The sequence below is a fragment of the Moschus berezovskii genome, chromosome X, assembly GCF_049115385.1.
Source record: "Moschus berezovskii isolate FMDL1 chromosome X, NW_MosBer_1.0, whole genome shotgun sequence".
Classification (NCBI taxonomy): domain Eukaryota; kingdom Metazoa; phylum Chordata; class Mammalia; order Artiodactyla; family Moschidae; genus Moschus; species Moschus berezovskii.
The window spans coordinates 50,795,950-50,818,745 of NC_142488.1; the positions used below are offsets into that span (position 1 = coordinate 50,795,950).

The window sequence follows — 22,796 nt, forward strand, 5'->3', positions numbered from 1 at the left end:
AAGACAGTACCAAAGGCTCAAAGATGTTTTTTGCTTCTCTGCTTATGCCTCTTTGGGTTGTGTTTCTCAGCAGCTGTCTCAGAATGTCGTTTTCTAGTCTCTCTTGTTACGGCTTTCCACATCCGTATCTCTGAGAACATATCGGTCATCTCTGTTCTTCTCAGTCGCTTCCTCAACATATTTCTCTGTATGTGGCTCTCAAAATCACCATCTTTGGATATCCATGCCTGGGTTCTAGAATCTGGTTCTCTCTCCCTTCCTTTGTCTGTGTCTGTACTGAAATTATTTTTTTCCAACTGAACTTTCCAACTTCCCTCTCGGAAGGCATAAACCTTTTATTATTCATCTGATTATTTTATTATTCCTCTATTATCCCTAGCGCCCCGCACAGAGACTGGCATATAGGAATCTTTCCGATATGTTTATACTTGAACGGAGGCCTTTTCAGTGGAGTAAGGAACACATTCTCAATCTCCTGTCCCCCTCCCCCTAGCAGAGCTGCAGGCCTGACCAAAGGCCCGGGGGGTGTGGTAGTGTTGCGACGCGGCTATTCGTTGCTTTTCCCGGGGCGTAAAGACTCTCTGCCTGCACTTTGCCCCGGCCGGCCTTGCCCCCGCGGCGGGCGACGTGAGAGGCCGGCGCCCACCTGTTTGGCTGAGCGGCGGAGCGCCGCCTCGCCGGCCCCGCCCCGGGCCCCGCCCCGGCCAATCAGCGAGTGCCCGGCAGTCCAGCCTGTGGAGAGGTCTGAGCAAGATGGCAGCTGCGTGTCGGAGCGTGAAGGTAAACGGGTTTTCGTCCTTCTGCACCCACTGGGACGGCGCAGCCGTAGAACCAGTGAGGGGAGATCAGTGCTGGGAGAAAGCGTCACTCTCATCTAGGCCTGTTATTGCGACGGTGGGGCTCGGGAGGTGAAGGTCAACTCTCCGGGGCACGTGCATATGGGGTGACTGGATGGCTGTCTGAGGATGAGACACCCAGAGGGTCCCATCGTTAAGATGAGGAGGCACATCTGGGTCAAGTCGCGGCGGTGACCGGGAACCTCCCTCGCAGAAGCCTGGAGAATGGGTGGGGGTGGTCCGCACAGTGTAGTTATTGACCGAGCTCCTCTTCACAGGGTCTGGTTGCCTTAATAACCGGCGGAGCCTCAGGCCTAGGCTTGGCCACAGCGGAGCGACTGGTGGGGCAGGGGGCCACTGCTGTACTTTTGGACCTGCCCAACTCAGATGGGGAGGCCCAGGCCAAGAAGTTAGGGAAGAGCTGCGCCTTTGCCCCAGCCGACGTAAGTGGGGTTACCTCACCTCTCCCATGGGGTTCCTTTTCATAAGGGTGCCTGTCTATGTGGGCAATGGACCCATCTCCTTTTCCCTTTTGGTCTGAGCTGTTTTCATACGCCTCCGGATAAAGAATTTCTAAAGCTGTGATTCACAACAGGGAGGAGGGCGGGGAGGGAGGTTGGGGATTAGCCATATCAGAATCTCCTCAAGGAGATATGTAGAGTTATTGTGCCCTGTAATTTTAATATTTACAGAGTCAAAAAACTTATCCTGAAACAAACTACAGAAAGTAAGGCTTGACGAAATCATATTAGCAAGTAGGGGTACCAAAAAGCTAGTTTATCTTCATATCAATAATTCTCACAACTTATCTGATCCACAGCAGTTGAAAATCTCCAGGGGTATGTAAGTTTATCAAAAGAGGACATAGATTTCAAACATGTTTTGAAACACTGCTCTGTAATACCTAACATTTTCACCTTTGTCTCACTCTAGAGTTTTCTTTCTCTTGGCCTCTCCCTTGCTTACACAATTCTGTTGTCACTCAAAGACTGGATTTGCCCTGCGCCCCCCCACCCCCGCAAGATTTAGTGGTATGTGTATGATGGTAGATGAATACCTTCTCCACTTTTCCCTTTGAAGGTGACCTCAGAGAAGGATGTGCAAGCAGCCCTGACTCTAGCAAGAGAAAAGTTTGGCCGTGTGGATGTGGCAGTCAACTGTGCAGGCATTGCAGTGGCCAGCAAGACATATAACTTAAAGAAGAGCCAGGCCCATACCTTGGAGGACTTTCAGCGAGTTATCAATGTAAGGCCTTAGAGGTTCTCCAGGGGTAGTAGTAAAAAGTATCTGACTGTGAGTGTCCCCACACCCACAAAAGGCTACCTCTGCTTCAAGTCCTATACCATGTCTCTACTGGTCCTCCAGGTGAATCTCATAGGCACCTTCAATGTGATCCGCCTGGTGGCTGGTGAGATGGGCCAGAATGAACCAGACCAGGGAGGCCAACGTGGGGTCATCATCAACACAGCCAGCGTAGCTGCCTTTGAGGGCCAGGTGTGTGAGTAGTGGCAAGGCTTGTACCTTGGTGACTTGTTGGGGGCCCTGCCTTCTATGACCTCCACTCCCTCTCCAGGTTGGACAAGCTGCATACTCTGCTTCCAAGGGGGGCATAGTGGGCATGACACTGCCCATTGCTCGGGATCTGGCTCCCATGGGTATCCGGGTGATGACCATTGCTCCAGGTAGACATATCCCCTCCCTGCCACATCTGGGATTGGGTGGGATCTGTGGGCAATTGAGCAGGGAAGGTATCTACCATCTAAACAGCAGCAGCCTTCTATCTCTGGACACAGGGAAGCACCACAAGTAGAGTTACGGTGAGGAGGGACCAGGTAAATATAAAAGTGAGGGTGGGTCTCTGATTCTGGCTGTCTTATCTAGGCCTATTTGGCACCCCGCTGTTGACCACCCTCCCAGATAAAGTGCGCAACTTCCTGGCCAGCCAGGTGCCCTTCCCCAGCCGACTTGGTGACCCTGCTGAGTATGCTCATCTGGTACAGACCATCATCGAGAACTCATTCCTCAATGGAGAAGTCATCCGACTGGATGGGGCCATCCGCATGCAGCCTTGAAGGGGGATGGCAGAGAGAACAAAGGTTCCTCTGTCTTTCTGCCTCCTGGAGTGCTCTACTCCAGTTTGGAAGAAAGCCCAGTAACCATTTTGTAACCTCTGCCTGTCAGTCACCCTGTGTGCCTAATAAAGTCTGTGTTTCTCACGGAGGAGTGAGCAGCACTGTGTGCTGGGGGAGCTGGCCTGGGGAAGAAATGTGAATGGGTGAAGACTGACAGGGCTGGATGCTCAGAACCCATGGGTGGGGTGGGAATGCCAGCACCTTACACCTTTTGTGTCCTATTACAACATGCAACCTTGATTTTAATGAATAACTTTATTACCCAGGGTCAGAGGTGGGTACTGGCTCAGCTCTTTTCCACTGGGAAATGGATTGGGGAGGGGGGATCTGCAACATTTTTCTGACTGTTAGCTTCTGTGAGCTTGATGGTGGAGGTGGGAGAGGACCATCCTGAGCTCAGCGGCTGTTGGTGTTAAATTGCAGATGATATTGGGCTGTAGGTTGATTGGTATAGATTATTGAATTCAGATAATTCTGCCTGTGAAAGAAATCCAGAGGCCTCAGCTAATGGGCTTTCCCTCTCTCCCTGACCCTTGCCATCCCTCCCTACCCTCCCTTGGCATTCATCCTTGCTGCCACCCCCAGAACTCACTGGGCGTTTTGCTCCTTAGCCAGCTGCTGGTTGAAGGAGCCCAGTCCCCTCCGAAATTCAGCACACAGCTCCCTTTCCTGCTCTTCTAGCTCCATTGCTGCCTGGGCCAAGTTCACGGTCTGGCTTTCCCATTTGGCATCCAGTGCTTGTTCAGCTTGGCGCTGTGCTTCCTTTTCATGGCGTTGTGTCTCCTGTACTTTCCTGATGGTGGCTCTCTGCTCTGGAGTCATGCCCTTCCAGCAATAGGGCAGGACCCTGTGGGGAGCCACGGGGTTTTGGGCAACCTGGGGGTTCTCAGTCAGTAGGTCACTTGTGATCTGGTTCTGGACCTCCACGAGATTCGCCTCCTGTTGACGCTGCTGCTCACGGCGCTGCTGCTCAGCCAGCTCAGCTGCCTGGTGGGGCCCCCGAATGTGAGCGTTTGGATGCCCAACCTCAGGGAGCTCTCAGTCACAGGGGGAGGGGGAGATGGCCCTACTCTCCCCCATCTCGGGGAGAGAAGGAAGAGATAATGCATGGCCTTTGAGTGACTTAAGGTGGGGGAAGGGGTGGAATGGGCAGGGAACTCCTCTGCCCTCTGGAAGCCCTTAGACTGACAGACTGGGAAAGGGAGGGCAGTGGTCTGTTCTCAGGTCATCCTGAGCCTGGAGGTGGGGAAGGGGACCTCCTGCCCTAAGAGGGCCCTAGGGTGAAGGGGGAAGTACCCAGGTAGATGAGAGGGCTGGTTTGATCGGTAGATTGGGGAGAGCCTAGTGCCCTGGATGGCTCTTATGCTGTACATACCTGGGCTTTGTTGGCATTGGCTGTGGCAACCATTATAGCTATGCGGCAGGACTCCTCCAGCTTGGCCAGTTGGGCGGCCCGCGTGTCCATAGCTAGGCGTAGCTGGTCATCGAGCATGTCTACACAAAGAAATATGGCCAGGGCACTGTCTTTCAGCCATTTGTTCAGCAAGCTTTGTGAATGTATGTTTATGTGTGTGCAAGCTATGTGTATGTATGTTTGGGAGTGGGGTAATGTCCTCATTGCAGGGATGTGTGGAAGCAGCTACTCTTTGGGGCTAGGGATAATAAAAGTGACAGCCACAAGGGTTTCTCAGGTGCCCCACTGAAAGATGCTTCCAATGGACCTGAGTCTCAATGCCAACTCTGCTGCTTCGGAGCTGTGTGACCTGGGGAAATTATTTCATTTCTGAGCTTCAGACTAAGGGCTAGGCTAAAGGGACAGCATGAGCAAAAGTATTGAAAGTGCTTCAGTCCAGCTACAGTGGTCTCCATGCTGTTACTAGAACATGCCAGACATCTCTGCTTTAGGGATTTGTAATAAATGATGCTCTTGTCTCACGTTCTTTTGCTTCCTTCAGGTCTTTGCTTACTTTGCTCCTCAGTGAGGCCTTCTGTCTTTCCTACCTAAAACTGCCACCTGCCTGACCCCAACATTTATCCTCCTCCTCTGATTTATTTTTCTCCCTAGCATTTATCACCATCCAATATACCTTACATTTTACTTAATTATTTCTGTCTATTGTCTGTCTCTCTCCTCACTACAAGGTAACCTTTGTAAAAGCAGGGACGGTTATCTGTTTTATCCACTGCCATACACTAGCACCTATATCAGAGCCTGGTACATAGTGGGTGCTCGGTAAATATCAAATAAGGAAGTGAAGAAACAGCATGATCTGTATCTTAAATTACAAGGAGTCTGCTCTTGCTGGAGCATAAAATGCAAGTGACTAGGGAGCTCTACAGGGGCCAGACTAAGGACTGGAAACTTGACCTGAAGATGATGGTGAATATGGAAGGATTTTAAGTAAGGGGGTGACATCGTTAGATTTGCATTTTAGAAGGCTCCTTTTGGTGCCAGTATAGAGGACAGTGAGGTTGGTGGGAGACAATGGAGGTAGGGAAGCCATCTTGGAGGATATGGCAGTAGGCCAGCTGAGAGGGCTGAAACCAGGCCGGCGATGGAAAGGATGCAGGGGAAATATATGGAGGTTTCATCAACAGAATTTGATGGATTGGATTAGGGAGTAAGGGAGAGCAAAAGACTCGGATGCTTCCCAGGGTCCTGACTGGGATGACTCCGTGCATGATGTGGCCACGTCTGGAACTAGAGGATACAGAATGCAGAGCAGGTTAGGGAGCACTGATAAATTCTCTTTAGAAAGCTGAATTGGAGGTGGTCAGCAGCCACCTGGATATCTGACTGTGCAGGTAAAGAGTCCTCAGCATAGAGATGGTGATGTGGTAGCCGAAACCAGAATGAGGGTCGAGGGCACCTGAGGCAAGTATGCAGGGTAAGGAGAGCAGTGTGCCAAGGACAAAGTCTCTAGAAGGAAGAGGAATCCACAAAGTGTGGACAGAAGAGGAATGATCAGAGAGCTATAGCAGAATATGCTGTCACAGAAGCCAAGGAAGAGAGAGGTTTAAGAAGGAAGATGTGATACGAGTAAAGTGTAGCAAGAAAGTCCAAGTAAAGGAGAAAAGACTGAACAGAGCCTCTTGTACCTGATAACACAAAGGGCATTGATGATTTTTGTAAGAGTAGTGTCTGCAGGTATGTGGGGAGAAATGAGTTCTCAGGAGTTGAAGTGTGACTGGAAAGTTAGGAAGGAGTGATAGCAAGTGGAGACAATTTTTCAAAAAGTATGGCTGTAAAGGAAAAGAGTTAGCACATAGCATCTAGAGGAATCAGAATGGAGAGAGGCTTTTGTTTTATTCTTAAGGAGGGTTATACAGAGACTTCCCTGTTGGTCCAGTGGTTAAGAATCCTGCCAATTCAGGGGACACAGGTTCAATCCCTGGTCTGGGAAGATTCCACATGCCTCAGGGCAACTGGGCCCATGTGCCACAACTACTGAAGCCGTGCACCCTAGAGCCCATGCTCCGCAACAAGAAAAAGTCCTCGCGCAGCAACAAAGACCCAGCACAGCCAAAAAGAAATAAAAATTTTAAAAAGTTTTTGAAAAGAAGGGTTAGACATAAGCATGTTTACAGCCTTCACAGAATATGGCCAGTGGAAAGTGTTGAGAACCTCAGGGCCAGGGTGTACCTGAGGGAGCACAGCCTGCATGGGAGGCAGGGGGAATGGGGTCCAGAGCGTAGGCTGAAGGCTTGGCTCTGGAGAGGCACAGGGACAGACTTCGGAGACTGGCTGGCAGGAGAAGGGAGGATAGGGGTGCCTGGTTTCATTTTGGTCTTCATAGCAACTCAGAGAGGAAAGGTCACCCCATGTTTCCAGATGAGGTCCAGAGGTGAAGTAAAATGCCTAAGGTTACACAGCCAGCACTTAGTAAGTTAGAATCCAGATCTCTCAAGGAATCAGCGCATGCTCCTTTCATGACACTACACAGACTCTCCCCCAGCATTCTGCTGTTCTGTTGCCTAACTGTACCTTCTTGTACACCTGCCTGCTGTCACTAGGTAGCTGGCCCCTGATGCCACTGCAGCTACTTTTTGGTGATTTGGTAATCACCAAATACTCCTAATTTCTCAATCTAATAGGTTTCTTTTCCTATCTGAACTTCTTTGAAGGCATTTGACATTATTGACGACTCCCTCTCTGAAACCTCCCTTGGCCCCCGAGTCCCCATTTTCTCATGGTGACAGAGCAAGTATGGTGTAGCAATCAACAGTGCGGGCTCTGGAGCCAGTCTGCCACCTGAGTTCACTTCCCCACTCCATGACCCACTAGCTGTATGACTTTGGGCAACTTACTTAATATCTCTTTTCTTTAGTTCTTTCAGTTTCCTCCACAGAAAATAGGGATATTACTAGTACTTGCCTCATAGGGTTGTTGAAATAAGTTAATACATGGTAGAAAGCTTGGCACAGTGTCTGGTACACAGTAAGTACTCAATAAAGGTTAGCTCTTCCTCTTGCTACCCACTCTGCCTAGAATGGCCTTTTCTCATTCTCACTCTCTGCCTTGCCAAAATTGTACCCAACTTTCTAAAATTTGGTTCCTGACAGCTGGCCTGTGCCAACCCCCTACCGTCCCTCCCTTCCCCTGTGAGAACTGACACTCCCATCTTGATGTTCCCTCCGTGTCCTATGAACTTCCCTCATAGCTCAGTTGATAAAGAATCCGACTGCAATGCAGGAGACCCTGGTTCAATTCCTGGGTTGGGAATATCCTCTGCAGAAGGGATAGGCTACCCACTCCAGTATTCTTGGACTTTCCTTGTGGCTCAGCTGGTAAAGAATCACCCTGCAATGTGGGAGACCTGGGTTCAATCCCTGGGTTGAGAAGATCCCTGGAGAAGGGAAAGGCTACCTACTCCAGTATTCTGGCTTGGAGAATTCCATGGACTGTATAGTCCATGGGGTTGCAAAGAGTCAGACACGACTGAGTGATGTCCTGTATATATTTCTATCACAGTACCTGTCATAGTACCTAACGCAGTGTTAAAGCATAGATATTTGCTGGTAAACAACTTGTGCATATATTTTTTCCTTTTACTCTAAACTGATTTTCTGGGAGTCCTGGTTCTGTGGGTTCCTGGAGGGCAGGGTGCCTGTCTTGTTTATTTTGGTCTTCAGTTCATTCAATGATGATTTTGTTGAACTCCTGACACTGGCAGGCAATGTACTAGGTAACTGGGATATAGAGGTGGAAACGAGAGACATGGTTCATCTTCAGTGAGCTGACATTTTGGGGGAGAAAGACATTCCACAAATACCTCTATGGTAAGTGGTATAACAAAACAGGGTGCTACAACAGGGGTGGTTTTAAAGGTGAGTGGTGTGAGTAGGTAAGAGATGGTCCTTGCCCTTACTGTAATGGAAGAGGGGAACATGGCCACAGATGGCAGAGTAATAGTAGCTACTGGTCATTGTAGCTACTATTGCACTGATGCTTGTGCTTACTTACAACGTCTCATTTCATTCTCATATGAGCTGTGTGGTATGGATAATTTCCTCATTTTAAAGATAAGCAAACTGAAGTGCAGAGAGGAGGATTTATTTGCCCAAGCTAGCTAGTAAGTGGCAGGACCATTAGGTTTGTCTTTACTCTGCTGTCTCCAGGTAATAGAGTGCCAGGCTGATCAGGGATCAATGGCTACACTGTCAGTTGATGAAGGAGGTTGGGACTTGCTCAGTCTAACCTTTCAGCATCAGCCCTTACATGCAACTGGACCTGCCTACACAGTTCTGGTCTTCAGTTCAGGATGGCTCCCCACTAGGCCTCAGGTCACAGCCTGGAGGGCCTCACTGCTTACCTGCACAGTTCTCATCAACTCTGGCTTGCTGTTGCTCTTGTAGCTGCCTCTCCAGGCTGTATTGGAACTGCTCCTGCTGCATTCTTAGACATGCGGCCCTCTGCAGATCTTCCCCAGAGAAGTACTGCAGGCTGGCTGGGCCATAGTAGGGAGCCCTGTCACCAGGATAAGCTGGAAACTCCCTCCAGAGTTGGTCTGAATCCCAGAAGTCAAATTCACTCCTGTTCCTGAGTTGCTGCCTCTGTTCTCTAAAGTTTTGGAGTTTCTTGGCCAGCCGACGTGTCCGTTCTGCCTGTTCCTTCTCTAGCATCTGAACCACCAGATCATATTGCACCTGGTTGGTACCTGGGGGTGGTGGGTAGGGGCATGGAGAAGGCCCCACAGGAAAGACAGCCGACTCAGCACAGCCATTGCTCCCAAAGGCCCATCTGGTTTGTCTTACCACACCCCCCCAGACCTCAGGCTGCACTCCAGAGCAGAACTGCCCTGCCTTAGCCCACTCAGGTCCTTGCTTTTCCCCCTTGGCTGGCCTCTGGCATTGGGCTTTTTACCGTGAGCTGCCTCCTTGCTCTGTTCTGTTGCCTCCTGAAGCTTTCGTTCTTCCACCTGGTTGTTCAGGGCTTCAACATCCACCTGATCCCAAAGAAATGGGCTAAATCAAGGTAGGAATCCAGCAGTGGGCCTCGAGTGCTCTAACACAGACTGCTCAGAATTTATCTGCCTCAAAATCCTCCTATAGGATCCACAGTATCTACTGGATAATGCCCCACCATGTCACCATGGTTTGTGAGTCCCTCAGTGGTCTAGCCTCTGCTTCCAGCCTCTTCTCACCCTCTTCCCTTCTCCCACCCCCAGGAGCTCTGCTTACAGTTCTCTACATATCTTATGCTGTTTCATACTGATAGCCTTTGCTCCAGCAGCTCCCTCCACTTGGAACACTCTTTCCTCCCCTTTTTACCCAAACTCCTATTCATCCCTTAAGACCAGCTGAGACTTTCCTGATCCCTCCAGCAGGTGCTACTCCCATAGAACCTAGGACCCACTATCCATGTTACCTTGAACTTTGCCTCTATTGATTGTCTCCTAGGCTGTGAGCTTGCTAAGGGCAGAGACTGGGCCTTAGTCAGCTTTGTGTCCCTATTGTCTAACCCAGTGCCTGGCACAGAACAGGCCTTGAAATGTTTGCCAACTAGATCTCAAGTCACACCACTCATCCACCCACCCAGCAATCTATTTTTTTCTTCAACTATCAATATTTTCTCTTTATTTTGATTATAATTCATTTAAAACATTTCAAAATAGTGCAAAAGGGAATACAATTTAGTGAAGAGTAAGTGTCCCTCCCATCAGTTACCAGTTTCTTATGTAGCCTTCCAGAGAGTTTCGGCATATGCATGTGATACCAAATATTCTTTATAGACTTCTTTTGGCTCCATTTACTTGTCTCTTGAAAACCAGACCACTTGGCCCAGAGTTGACTGGAGAAGAGTCAGCTGTCACTGGCTCCTCTTCCCCTGCACCTGTAGGCCTCTTTCTCAGGCCCTCACCACCCGTTGGGGTGGGTGCCTTTTTCCCTTCCTCCTTCCTTTATAACCCTGCAGCCTGCTCGAATCAGGGAGGGGCTGTGATGGGCACGGCTTTGTTCCTCTCCTGGTGTAAGAGTGAGGTAACCCCTGGCCCAGAGAAAGTCCCCACTGCCCACTCACCCCCATGACTCTGGTCCGCACATTGAAGAATCGATTCTGTCGCTCCTTTTCTCGATTTCTTCTAGCTTCGATGGCTGCCACCTCCTTGGGATCTGGTGGCAGACCTACTGTAAACATCTGGAGCAAGGGCGAGTTGGATGTCCAATCAGTGCTAACCATCATACTTGAATATACCCCCACCCCCATTCCTTTCTCTCCACAGTATCTTACTAGCTATTGATTCCTACTGATTTTACTTCCTGACATATTTCATATCTGTGTTCTCCATCTCTGCTGTCGCAACCCTAATTCAGGCCTCACAAGCTGGTGCCAGATAATGTTCCCAGGAACCTCACTGGGCTCCCTTGCTCCAGTGTTAGGCTCTCTACTACTTCTCTGCCTTGGCTACCAAAGTGATTTTTCTGAAAGCAAATCTGACCATGGCACACCTCAGCTTAAAACCTTTGAAAGCATCTATAAAGCAAGGGCAGAGAAGGCAATGGCAAGCCACTCCAGTACTCTTGCCTAGAAAATCCCATGGATGGAGGAGCCTGGTAGGCTGCAGTCCGTGGGGTCGCTAAGGGTCGGACCGACTGAGCGACTTCACTTTCACTTTTCACTTTCACACATTGGAGAAGGAAATGGCAACCCACTCCAGTGTTCTTGCCTGGAGAATCCCAGGGACGGGGGAGCCTGGTGGGCTTCCGTCTATGGGGTCACACAGAGTCGGACACGACTGAAGTGACTTAGCATAGCATAGCATAGCATAAAGCAAGGGGGCTTCCCAGGTGACTCAGTGATAAATAATCTGCCTGCCAGTGCAGGAGATGCAGGAGGGAAGATCCCCTGGAGGAGGAAATGGCAGCCCGCTCCAGTATTCTTGCCTGGAGAATGCAATGGATGGTGGAGCCTGGTGGGCTACTGTGAGTTGAACATGACTGAGCATGCACACATGGCATAAAGCAAATTGTTCCCCAATGTTTTTGTTTTATGAGTCTTCATGATCTGATTCCTGCTCACCTTTCCAAGTCTCAAACTGATTTGCAACATCCTTTTTGCATTACGCTCTATTTAGTTTTTTTCTGTTTCAGTAAATGCCACCACCATTCCCCCTTTATTTTTATTACTTATGCTCTAGTCAAAGGCTTAAATTTGCCTGTATTCCTTTGTATCTTGGGAAGCCCAGCCAAAGCCACAGCCAAAATTTCTTGCTAACATAATCTGATCATGTCTTGCACCTGCTTAAAATCCTCCACTGGCTTCCTACCACACTTAGAATTAGATCCAAACCCCTTACTGTGCACTTTCAAGATCCGGTTCCTGCACACCTCTCCAGTTCATCTCATGCCTCCCTCTTCCTTGTTTACTGTTCTCCAGGTATGCTGGCTTCCTATCAAGTCCTCCAACAGTACAACTGTTCCCACCTCAGGGCTTTTGTACATTGCATTCCTTTGTTTGGAACACCATTCATCAACTTCTACAGCTAGTTTCATCCTCGCTCGTTCACTGTCTAACCATTTTGTAACTAAAATATTTGATGCACACACGGGAATTATATATAAGCCATATGTAACTTAGGAAGCATGATAAAAGAGACCCATGAACCAACTCCCCAGTTAAGAAATAGAACATGATTAACACTATTTAAGTGTTTTATGTCTGTTCTCCTTCATCCTTACCCTAAGAATAACCACTATCCAAAATGTCACCATTCCCTTAGTAATATGCACTAATATACCCTGTGTGTGTGTATGACTCCCTGAACACTATTTTAAAACATTTTGTCTTGAAACTTGGTGGAGTATCACATAGTATGCATTCTTCTGCATCTTGTTTTTTTCACCCGTGTTCATTTATCAGTTAACAAATATTCGTGAAGTGCCTACTGACAGACAATCCCTTAAGCATTTGAGAGACATCAAGGAGCAAAAGTGACAAAAATCTGAGTCCTTGTGAAAGTTACTTTCTAGTGGGGACAGACAAGGCTAGAGAGAGTACATTAAATAGTTTCTAAGAAGATGATCAGTGCTTTGGGAAAAAATATAGAGCAGGATAAGGGGAATTGGAAGTGCTAAGGAAACGGGGAAGAGTGTTGCAATTTTAAATATGGAAGTCAGGGGAGGCATAACTGGGAAAGAAATACTTGAAGAAGGTGAGGGAGTCTCCTATGCAGATAACTAGGAGGAGAACACTGCAGGCAGGGGGAACAAATGCAGAGGCCTTAAGATGGACACAAGAGGCACACACACATTCAAGGGGACACCAGGGAGGCAAGTGTGTGAATGAAGGAGGAGTGGGAAATAACATTAGATTGGGTGGGGAGATGCAGAGCATGTAGGACTTCACAGACCATTGTAAAGGCTGCAGCTTCTACTCAGAGAAATGGGCAGCCATTGGAGGATTTTGAGCAGTGGGTGTAATGTGTCCTGTCTTTGATTTGTAAAGGATTGCTCTGGCTACTGTGTTAAGAATAGACTGGAGGGGATGGGAAGGGAGGCTAGAGGCAGGGAGACCAGACAGGAGGCTATTGCAGTTGTTCAGGCAAGAGATGATGATCACGCCAGGTTAGTAGCAGCAGATGTAGGGAGAAGTGGTCAGATTCTGGATATATTTTGAAGGCAGATCCAGCAGGACTTCCTGATGGATTGGGTGTGCTGTGAGGAAGCAGTGTTAAGTATGACTTCAAGGATTTGGGCTGGGGCAGTCAGATGCATTGCTATCAACTAAATAGTCTGTATGGGGAGAATAGAATAGGCTGAGAATCTGGAGGTTGGTTTTCGAAGTGTTGAGTTTGAGAGGTCAATACCCATTGATAGATACCGATAGTATGGAAAATTTTGTTATTTTTCAAAAAGATATGCTATTGGGAATTCCCTTGCTGTCCAGTGGTTAGGACTCTGCACTTCCACTGCAGGGGGCATAGGTTTGATCCCTGGTGGGGAACTAAGATCTCACAAGGCCCCAAAATTTTTTTTTGCTGTTCTTCCTTACAGGATTCTATATTCTTATCATATTGCCCTCACGATTAGCCACATAATCTGCTTTGCCCTCTGGAAAGTGAGAATTGACAGTGCCATTCCTAAGCAGAACTAAGAGCCATTAAGTGATAGCCATGTTTTCTCTTTACTGCTGTGGGACCATCAATGTCCCAGGTGAGGGCTGTCCCTTCAGCCTTGGTCCTGGAGTGAAGACAGAGCAGAGATGTAGCCAACCCACAATGGACAAGAAGCAGGAGTGAGAAACCTGTCTTTATGAGCTGCTGAGACTTAGAAACATTTTTTAAGAGTTTATTTGGGCAAAAAACAAATTGGGCACTGCCAAACCAGAAGTGGTTAAGAGCTTAAGGAAAGATGTTTAAAGAGATGGAAAACAAGGAAATTATTTGATTGGCTATAGCTGAAGTGCTTGTTTTATTTGAGAAGGCCTAGTTGACTGTGTTTGGATTGGTTGTCCTTAGGTTTTTTTTTTTAATAGTTTTTAAAGGTTACTTCTCATTTACAGTTAGTACAAAGTATTGGTTTTATTCCCCCTGATGTACAATACATAGCTGAGCCTATCTTGCACCCAATAGTTTGTACCTCCCACTCTCTTACCCCTATAGTACCCTTTCCCCATCACTGGTAACCACTATTTTGTAAGTCTGCTCCTTTTATATTATATTCACCAGTTTGTTGTATGTGTTAGCTTCCACATATAGCCACTGAGATTTTGAGGTTGGTTGTAACCTCAGCATAATTCAGCCCATCCTGACTGATACAAGGAATTTAAAGCTATGAGGCAGTAAGAGATCTCTAAGGTACTCTAGGTGGATAAGAATACCTCAGGGGAGATAGGGAGAGGAGGAGCCAGCACTGGAGGCTGAGTGGCCAGTGAGGTGAAGTGAAGTGTGAAAGTCACTCAGTTGCTTCAGGCTCTGCGAGGTGGAATGGGCGTACAAACTGGAGTTCCCTGTCTGATAAGCTGAGTGAAGAAAGTGCTTTTGGGAGGAGAGAGTGAGTAACTGATGATGGGTTAAATAAGTTGAGGACTGAGAACTGACTGATTTGAAGGGGAGGGTCGATTCTGACCTTGATGAGAACATTTTTGGTGGGGCCTGACTGAAGTGGGTTCAAGAGAGACTAGGACTCTGCAGCACAAACAATCCAGTTAATTGCCAAAAAAAAAGAGGAACTTGTAGATTAAGAGACATATATATATATATATACAGCTGGAAAAGTGTCCCTAGCATATGCCTAGAAGTAGAAGTGCTGGATCATAGGGCATCAACATATTTAAACTTTACAAGATAATGTTGTTTTCCAAGAAGACTGCACCAATTTATACTTTCACTATGCATGCATGCTGAGTCACTTCAGTCATGTCCAACTATGTGCGACCCCATGGACAGCAGCCCACCAGGCTCCTCTGTCCAAGGGATTCTCTTCACTATAGTGTATATAAACTCTAGCTACCCCACATCCTCAGCAACACTTGATGTTACAGACTTTTTAATTTTTGCCAACTTGTGGGTATAAAGTTATAATTATCAATTTTAATTGGCATTTTCCTTATTGCTGATGAGGCTGCAACATCTTTTCATGTGTGTTTTGGGCATTTTTTCTTCTGTGAAGGGCCCATTCATATCTTTTGTTCATTAAAAAATGTTTGTCCTTTTCTTATTAATTTTAGGAGTTTCTTATGTATTCTGCACACCAATCATTTCTTAGTTTGCTGCTGCTGCTGCTGCTGCTAAGTCACTTCAGTTGTGTCCGACTCTGTGTGACCCCATACACGGAAGCCCACCAGGCTCCCCCATCCCTGGGATTCTCCAGGCAAGAACACTGGAGTGGGTTGCCATTTCCTTCTCCAATGTGTGAAAGTGAAAAGTGAAAGTGAAGTCGCTCAGTCGTGTCCAACCCTTAGCGACCCCATGGACTGCAGCCTACCAGGCTCCTCCATCCATGGGATTTTCTAGGCAATCTTCAATGTGTGGCTTGTGTTTTCACTTTGTTATTATTTTATAATAATTTATGTTAATGACCGATACATACAAAGGAAAATGGTTAACACATATAAGTTATGAAGTGCAACAACAAAATGAACACCTGCAAACCCTCCACAGAACCCAGATTGATACTTTAGAAGCTTTTTGTGTACACTTATCATCTTTTCACTTTATGTTATAATTTGGAGGAATTTGAATGCAGTCAAATTTACCAATCTTTTCCTTTAAGTTCAGAAGTTTTTATCATTTAAGAAATCCCTTGAGGTGATAAAGATATTCTCCTATATATCCTAAATTTTCTTTGCTTTTCTCATTTAAGTTTTTAATCTATTTGGGAATTGCATTTTGTATATGGTGTGAGAAGTAGGGATCCAATTTGATTTTCTCTCCAAAAAGCTACATTTCATCTTCTTAAATGGAAGTTGTTGTTTAGTTGCTAAATCCTGTCCAACTGTTTTGCCACCCCAAGGTGTAGCCCACCAGGCTCTTCCATTCATGGGATTTCTAGTTCCTGTCCATTATGAGATTGCTGTCCTTTGGTCATTTTATCCCCTGTCTGATCACACCAGTATCTCCCAACTGAACTTCATTTACTCGATTGCATCAACCAGGCTTTCTCACTTTTCTGGACTTGTCCTAAGACTCTTCCCAGCCACCAGACATCGTTTAAAAAATAGTTACAGGAATGGCTGTAGCAGCCACCAGACCCTTTCCATGTCTAAGTCTAAGCACTGACGCCAGCTTGCTTACATTCCATCTGTCACCACAATATAAGGTCAAACTGAAGGGGAAGATTCCACAGACAGCTTCTTGAACTGCTAACGTCATGGCTTAGTAAAGAGCAGGTAATAAGGTAATGGGAGATAATGGGATGGAGCAGAGGGATAGAAAGGATGGGAAACAGGGGAAAGGGACAGAAATGTCAGGGGCAGAGGGGGAAAAGAGGAAGGAGGGCAACAGGGCGGTTGATAGGGGTGGAGGACAGAGCAGAGCAAAGGAAGGGAAGCAAGGGACTGAGCAGAGCGGGGATGGAGAGGAGGGAATGGGACGGGAGTGAGGTATGAAAAGACAGAGATGAAGAGGGGGAGGGAAGAAGGATAAGAGGTGGAAAGCACAGGCTTAGGGACCCTGACTCCCAGGGGTTCACACAAAATACCTTTCTCATCAAGGAGTCCCAATTGTGAAGCTCCCAGGTTAGGTCCAAGACTATAGTGGCAGTCTCTGAACTCTGCTTGGAGAAGAAGGAGGGAGGCGAGGGGGTGGGGTAGGGGTAGTACCTCTGGCCACAGTTTTCCCCAGCCCGCATCCCCGTCGCTCCAGAATTCCCTCGTCTCCATTCACACCCCATTCCCCTTAACACCCTATCCCATGTATAACTCCAACCCACTCCAATTCCAACCTACTCTACCCTCAGCAAGATTTGAGCTCTTCTAACACGAAATCCACCTGCTGGCCCCTCCTTCCTCCTCTCCCTGGGGTCATTCCAATTCCCGACCCTTTTCTTGTCTGAACCTTCCCGCCGGCCAGGCAAAAGCCGCAGCCGAGCTCCCACCTTCTTGCCCTGGAGGGCATAACCCTCCTGTGACTTCTGACTTGTCTCAGCAAGGGTCGGCCTCTTCAGATAGTTTCCGGGATCCACAAAGCTGCAGACACCTCACTGCCCTGCTTACCTCCTCAACTACCAGGTCGTTTGTGGCGGCGGTTTGCATTGCCAGGCAACAAGAAAAGGGGGCGGGGCCCGAACGCCAGTCGTAACCTCGCGCCTTGGCAACCGATCAACAAAACCGCCACATAGGTCCGAATGCCCCGCCCCTTGGTTCCCGCCCGCGTCGGAAGTCGAAAATCCCGTTAGGCCTGGACTTATTCTCGCGAGGTTTGCTGTCCGCCCGGCCTGCACTGCGGTGTTTCCCGCGCGGGCTATCCCAGTTGGCGGGGAACGGCGCGGCCTTTCTTAGCGCCGGCGGCGCTGCCGAAGTCATGGGGTTCCTGAAGCTGATTGAGATCGAGAACTTTAAATCGTACAAGGGTCGGCAGATTATCGGACCATTTCAGAGGTTCACCGCCATCATTGGACCCAATGGCTCTGGTGAGATAAGCCCGGCTGCGGCCCTGCGCACGTCCCAGCCTGGACCCCCTATCCGCAGCAGGGTAGTACAACCCAGCCTTTGCAACCTGAAATGTCGCGAACCCTAGCAGGTTCCTTGCCCTTCTAAACGGCTCGATCCGGACCCGCTTTTCCCGCTCGGGTGCTCTGATTCGAACCTCTTCCCCAGGTGTCAGTTGCCCGCTCTTTGCGTGACCCCCGTCCCGGCCTGAGTGGTACGGGCCGAGCTGTACGTTACCCCTCCCACTGCCCCCTGCCTCCAGAAGTGGCGCGTCCAGAACAGGCTTCCAGTCGCGGGCCACGCATTTCCTCGCCGGCGCAGCTGCATCCGGCCCCCACACATTGTTTGAACCACCGGGAAGATGTGGGACCGCTCGTGGCCCTCTCCTGGCCTCTGGGCCAAATGGTATACTTCTGCTTCATCCCAGCGCCTCCTCCCCCCTTGCGTTGGTACACTCCAATTCCTTTTTTTTTTCTTTTTCTTTAAAAACTCCTCTGGAGGCGGCACTTTTGCATTTCGAACTCTGTGCTCCAGTCTCGGTAGTGCTTGGCGTCTTGAACCCCCACCATCCTCAACTGAGAAGTGGGGATGCTTCGAATTCGCCCCTTTCCTACCACTGAAACCGTCGAAAGTCAGAACTCTTTAGCTTGTCAAATTTATTGAATGTTTACTGCTTTATAAGGATTTATTCAATCAAGGTGCTGTGGAAACAGCGGAGAATAGAATAAGCCATGCTTTCAGAGAACTTATATTTCGAGGAGAAAGACGATAATAAAGGAGAAAATAAAGTTATTTTTCGGCTGTGATAAGTGCTGTGCAGGAAGTTAGATTGGTGTAATAAAGTGATGATGTGATAAGTGACTCGGATGCCTCTTTAGGAAGAGTAGTCATTTAGTTAACAATACTGTATTGTATATTTCAAAACTGCCAAGAGTAGATCTTAAGTCACAAAAAATATTAACTGTGAGGTGATGGTTGTTAACTTACTGGGGCAGCCATTTTTCAGTATATACAAATACGGAATCATGTTGTACACGTGAAACTAATACAGTGTTGTATTTCAGTTCAGTTCAGTCGCTCAGTCGTTGAGTCTTTGCAACCCCATGAACTGCAGCACGCCAGGCTTACCTGTCCAACTTCCTGAGCTTGCTCAAACTCATGTCCATCGAGTCCGTGATGCCATCCAACCATATCATCCTCTGTCATCCTCTTCTCCTCCTGCCTTCAATCTTTCCCAGCATCAGGGTCTTTTCCAGTGAGTCAGTTCTTCGCATCAGGTGACCAAAGTATTGGGAGTTTCAGCATCACTCCTTCCAATGAATATTCAGGACTGATCTCCTTTAGGATTGACTGGTTTGATCTCCTTGGAGTCCCAGGGACTCTCAAGAGTCTTCTCCAACACCAGTTCAAAAGCATCAGTTCTTCAGTGCTCAGCTTTCTTTATGGTCCAGTTCTCACATCCATACACTACTAACGGAAAACATAGCTTTGACTACACGTCGGCACATAATGTCTCTACTTTTTAATATGCTGTCTAGGTTGGTCATAGCTTTACTTCCAGGGAGCAAGCGTGTTTTAATTTCATGCTGCAGTCACCATCTGCAGTGATTTTGGAGCCCCCCAAAATAAAGTCTGTCACTGTTTCCATTGTTTCCCCATCTATTTGCCATGAAGTGATGGGACCGGATGCCATGATCTTCGTTTTTTGAATGTTGAGTTTTAAGCCAATTTTTTCACTTTTCTCTTTCACTTTCATCGAGAGGCTCTTTAGTTCTTTGTTTTCTCCCATAAAGGTGGTGTCATCTGTGTATCTAAGGTTATTGATATGTCTCCCAGCAATCTTGATTCTAGCTTGTGCTTCATCCCACCTGGTATTTCACATGATGTACTCTGCATATAAGTTAAATAAGCATGGTGACAGTATACAGCCTTGACATACTCCTTTCCCAATTTGGAACCAGTCCGTTGTTTCGTTTTCGGTTCTGTTGCTTCTTGACCTGCATACTGATTTCTCAGGAGGCAGATAAAGTGGTCTGGTGTTCCTCTCTCTTGAAGAATTTTCCACAGTTTGTTGTGATTCACACAGTCAAAGGTTTTGGCATAGTCAGTGAAGCAGAAGTAGTTATTTTTCTGGAAGTCTCTTGCTTTTTCTGTGATGCAACAGATGTTGGCAATTTGATCTCTGGTCCTTTTGCCTTTTCTAAATCCAGCTTGAACATCTTGAAGTTCTTGGTTCACAAACTGTTGAAGCCTAACTTGGAGAATTTTGAGCATTACTTTGCTCGCATGTGAGATGAGTGCAATTGTGCGGTAGTTTGAACATTCTTTGGCATTGCCTTTCTTTGTGATTGGAATGAAAGCTGACCTTTTCCAGTCCTGTGGTCACTGCTGAGTTTTCCAAATTTGCTGGCATATTGAGTACAGCACTTTAGCAGCATCATCTTTTAGAATTTGAAATAGCTCAACTGTTATATCTTGTTAAAACTGGGGGGAAAATGAAAAAGGAAGAAAGGGTAGTCAGGTAAAGTCTCTATTTCATATCTAAATTCCGTGTCTCTAAATTATACACCAAGGATTCCTCCTGTCTGCCTGCATTAGCATCTATTTGAAATTCTGCTGTGTTCCTCCACCTCAGAAGTGTTCTAGCTAAATCACCTCCTAGCCTGAGGGACTGCCCTTGCTGAAGTAGCTCTAACTGATGACCTTCCCTAGAGACTTGCCTAGATGTCGCTCTCAATTAAGCAGGGTTTCTCTATAGCAGCACTGTTGACATTTCCAGTGAGATAATTCTTTGCTCTGGAGTCCATCCTGTGCATTGTAGGATATTTAGTGGCTTCCTTAGCTTTTACTCACTAGGTGACAGTAGCACCACCCCCCATGACTCAGGTGTGACAATCAAAAATGTCTCTAGACATTACCAAGTGTCCCCTAGGAGGGGAGAGGCAAAACCACTTCCCCCCATCTTCTTAGATGGCTAATGCCTGGGGTTCCATTGCAGTTTCTTAGGGTTTTGGTGTGGTGGTCCCTGTGGAAAGAGCCAGGATGCACATCTTGGCATTCAGTCCCCTCAACATGGGTAAATTTGTATGCGCAAGTATTCCAGAAAAACCCCTTGGTCTGGCTGGCCCTCCCTGTTGTTCTTTAATGTGCAACTCACAAGACTTGCCTTGATTCCCTTCAGTGAATTTCTGCTCTAGACACCTGGTAGATGTTAACTTTTATTCTGTCTTGAATTCATGGTATGTATTTTGGTATCTTCATCATTGGCCTGTGGAGTTCCCCAAAGAAGACATTCCTTGAAGCATTGTATCATTGTTCAGATCATAATGCATGTTATAAAAATGTTTACAATATTGAATGGTTGCAGGTAGGGAGGCCTTAGATTGTTTGATGTTCTTGTCATCCTTGGAGAGCATAGGAGAAGCCCAAAGGTTGGAAATGGGTTGCCTAAAAGACTGACTCCTCATCTCCATGTTGTGCTAGTCCTGCTGTGATGAGGGAAACCAAGCTAAGAGTCCAGACCTGGTTTGGATAGAATAGGATTGCCATTTATTGAGCCCCCACTATGTGACAATTATCAGTACTTTACTTATTGGGACATTTTACATTTAAATTCTCACAGTGACCCTAGGAGGGAGGTACCGTTATCTTTGTTTTATAGATGAGAATACTGAGGCACAACAGGTTGTGATCACCTGCACACTTAATTCTCAGAGCCAGGATCACAACCTGTGCCTGTCACACCTGTGCTGCTGCCACTCCCACAGAGAACTATGTGCTTACCCATTGAGTCATGTTTTTAAGATTTTCCAGGTGAGGGAAAGGAAAGTCAGCTAAATGTTAGTTGCTCAGTCATGTCTGACTCTTTGCGACCCCATGGACTATAGCCTGCGAGGCTCCTCTGTCCATAGACTTTTCAGGCAAGAATACTGGAGTAGATTGCCATTCCCTATTCCAAGGGATCTTCCCGACCCAGGGATCAAACCCAGGTCTCCTGCATTGCAGGCAGATTCTTTACCTACTCTGCCACCAGGAAGCTCAGTAATCACTTATATTCTGGAATGGTCCTCTCCAAAAGACATTGGCTTTTTAAAAAGACCAAACTAGTTGTCTTGTAGAACATTCCACATTCTGTGTTTGCCTTAAGGTTTCCTCATACTGTCATGTACCATGTTTTTCTAGATGCTGTATTTCTTATAAACTGGGAGGTAGGTCTAAAGGTCTGTTTAGATTCAGGTTGAATATTTTTGGAAAGATGCTTCATAGTGATGCTTTGTATTTCATGTATCACTATAAAGACATGCCTTTTTAAAAATGTTAAAATACACATAATGTAAAATTTACCATCTTCACCGTTTCTGAGTGTACAATTCACTAGTGTTAAACATATTCACATTTTTGTGCAACCAGTCTTCTGAATTTTTTCATCTTGCAAAAGACTATACTTGTCAAACAGCTCTGCATTTTCCTCCTTCCCTCATCCCCTGTGTTTTTGTTTGTTTGTTTTTAAACTTGGTTGAGATCAAACTATGTTGAGTTTTGTATCATGCTTGTTTCTCCTGTTTGTGGGCATCTTCCCATGTCATCAAAGGTTGTAGAGGACTTCCCTGGCAGTCCAGTGGTTAGGACCCTGCACTTCCAATGCAGGGAATGTGGGTTCAATTCCTGGTTGGGGAACTAAGATCCTACATGCCTTGCAGTAAGGCCAAAAAAGAAAAAGTTGTAGAATGATCTATTTTGTGAATATATCATTTCCTTAAATGGGGCTCTAGTTTTTGGCTATTGTAAGTAGTAACTTCAAAGGAGCTATTTTTCTAAGCCTTTGATCCAAGGCTTTGGTCAGGCCCAGTCTTTACAGGGGCAAAACAGTATTTTGTCCTTCTGACAGTCTAAGCACTGAGTGATTAAAGGACATTTCTATTCTCCGTGTTTCTTTTATTCCTTCCCCTCCCTTTATTTCCCCTCCTATACTTTGTCATGTCCTCCTTTAGGTAAGTCAAATCTCATGGATGCCATCAGCTTTGTGTTGGGTGAGAAAACCAGCAACCTGCGGGTAAAGACCCTAAGGGACCTGATCCACGGAGCTCCTGTGGGCAAACCAGCAGCCAACCGAGCCTTTGTCAGCATGGTCTACTCTGAAGAGGGTGCTGAGGACCGCACGTTTGCCCGTGTCATTGTTGGTGGGTGAGGCTGGCCGGAAGGTTCTCCTTGGGTCCACAGGGGTGGCTAGACTAGTTTGTT

At 47.1% G+C, this 22,796-nt stretch overlaps 3 protein-coding genes across 9 annotated transcripts in view; 2 read left to right on the forward strand and 1 right to left on the reverse strand.

The window, feature by feature from the left end:
* The first annotated feature begins 594 nt into the window (after positions 1-594).
* HSD17B10 (hydroxysteroid 17-beta dehydrogenase 10) lies at positions 595-3,056 on the forward strand. The gene is made up of 6 exons (XM_055437982.2): positions 595-780; positions 1,115-1,279; positions 1,917-2,081; positions 2,202-2,330; positions 2,410-2,518; positions 2,718-3,056. Exons 1-6 carry the CDS (start codon positions 754-756, stop codon positions 2,906-2,908), a joined length of 786 nt encoding a protein of 261 aa, XP_055293957.1. The 5' UTR covers positions 595-753; the 3' UTR covers positions 2,909-3,056.
* Positions 3,057-3,095: 39 nt separating this feature from the next.
* RIBC1 (RIB43A domain with coiled-coils 1) lies at positions 3,096-17,270 on the reverse strand. 4 transcript variants are annotated; one of them, XM_055437980.2, is made up of 8 exons: positions 17,121-17,270; positions 16,607-16,678; positions 10,488-10,604; positions 9,333-9,414; positions 8,782-9,126; positions 4,344-4,462; positions 3,561-3,955; positions 3,100-3,446 (listed from the first exon to the last, which is right to left on the reverse strand). In XM_055437980.2, exons 1-8 carry the CDS (start codon positions 17,157-17,159, stop codon positions 3,365-3,367), a joined length of 1,251 nt encoding a protein of 416 aa, XP_055293955.2. In that variant the 5' UTR covers positions 17,160-17,270; the 3' UTR covers positions 3,100-3,364. The 4 variants fall into 4 exon arrangements, with proteins under 4 accessions (XP_088690200.1, XP_055293955.2, XP_055293956.2 ...); XM_055437981.2 differs by having other exon boundaries at positions 17,003-17,133; XM_088834074.1 differs by lacking the exon at positions 8,782-9,126 and having other exon boundaries at positions 3,096-3,446.
* Positions 17,271-17,325: 55 nt separating this feature from the next.
* Positions 17,326-22,796, forward strand: part of SMC1A (structural maintenance of chromosomes 1A) — a 47,163-nt gene continuing 41,692 nt past the window's right edge. For 3 of the 4 annotated variants that reach the window (XM_055437977.2, XM_088834071.1, XM_055437978.2), the window contains exons 1-2: positions 17,327-17,536; positions 22,547-22,735. In XM_055437977.2, the coding sequence (XP_055293952.1) occupies positions 17,428-17,536; positions 22,547-22,735 (298 nt within the window). In that variant the 5' untranslated portion in view covers positions 17,327-17,427. Of the gene's footprint in view, positions 17,537-22,546; positions 22,736-22,796 lie in introns of all 4 variants that reach the window. The other variant, XM_088834072.1, reaches the window with a different exon arrangement.

Coding starts and splice junctions, on each gene's coding strand:
- HSD17B10 (XM_055437982.2), top strand. CDS start 754: ATGGCAGCTGCGTGTCGGAGCGTGAAG. Junction 781..1,114: donor CTGCGTGTCGGAGCGTGAAG/GTAAACGGGTTT, acceptor TCCTCTTCACAG/GGTCTGGTTGCCTTAATAAC. Junction 1,280..1,916: donor GCGCCTTTGCCCCAGCCGAC/GTAAGTGGGGTT, acceptor TTCCCTTTGAAG/GTGACCTCAGAGAAGGATGT.
- RIBC1 (XM_055437980.2), bottom strand. CDS start 17,159: ATGCAAACCGCCGCCACAAACGACCTGGTAGTTGAGGAG. Junction 10,605..16,606: donor GGGACTCCTTGATGAGAAAG/GTATTTTGTGTG, acceptor CCCTTGCTCCAG/ATGTTTACAGTAGGTCTGCC. Junction 9,127..9,332: donor GAGCAAGGAGGCAGCTCACG/GTAAAAAGCCCA, acceptor CACCACCCCCAG/GTACCAACCAGGTGCAATAT.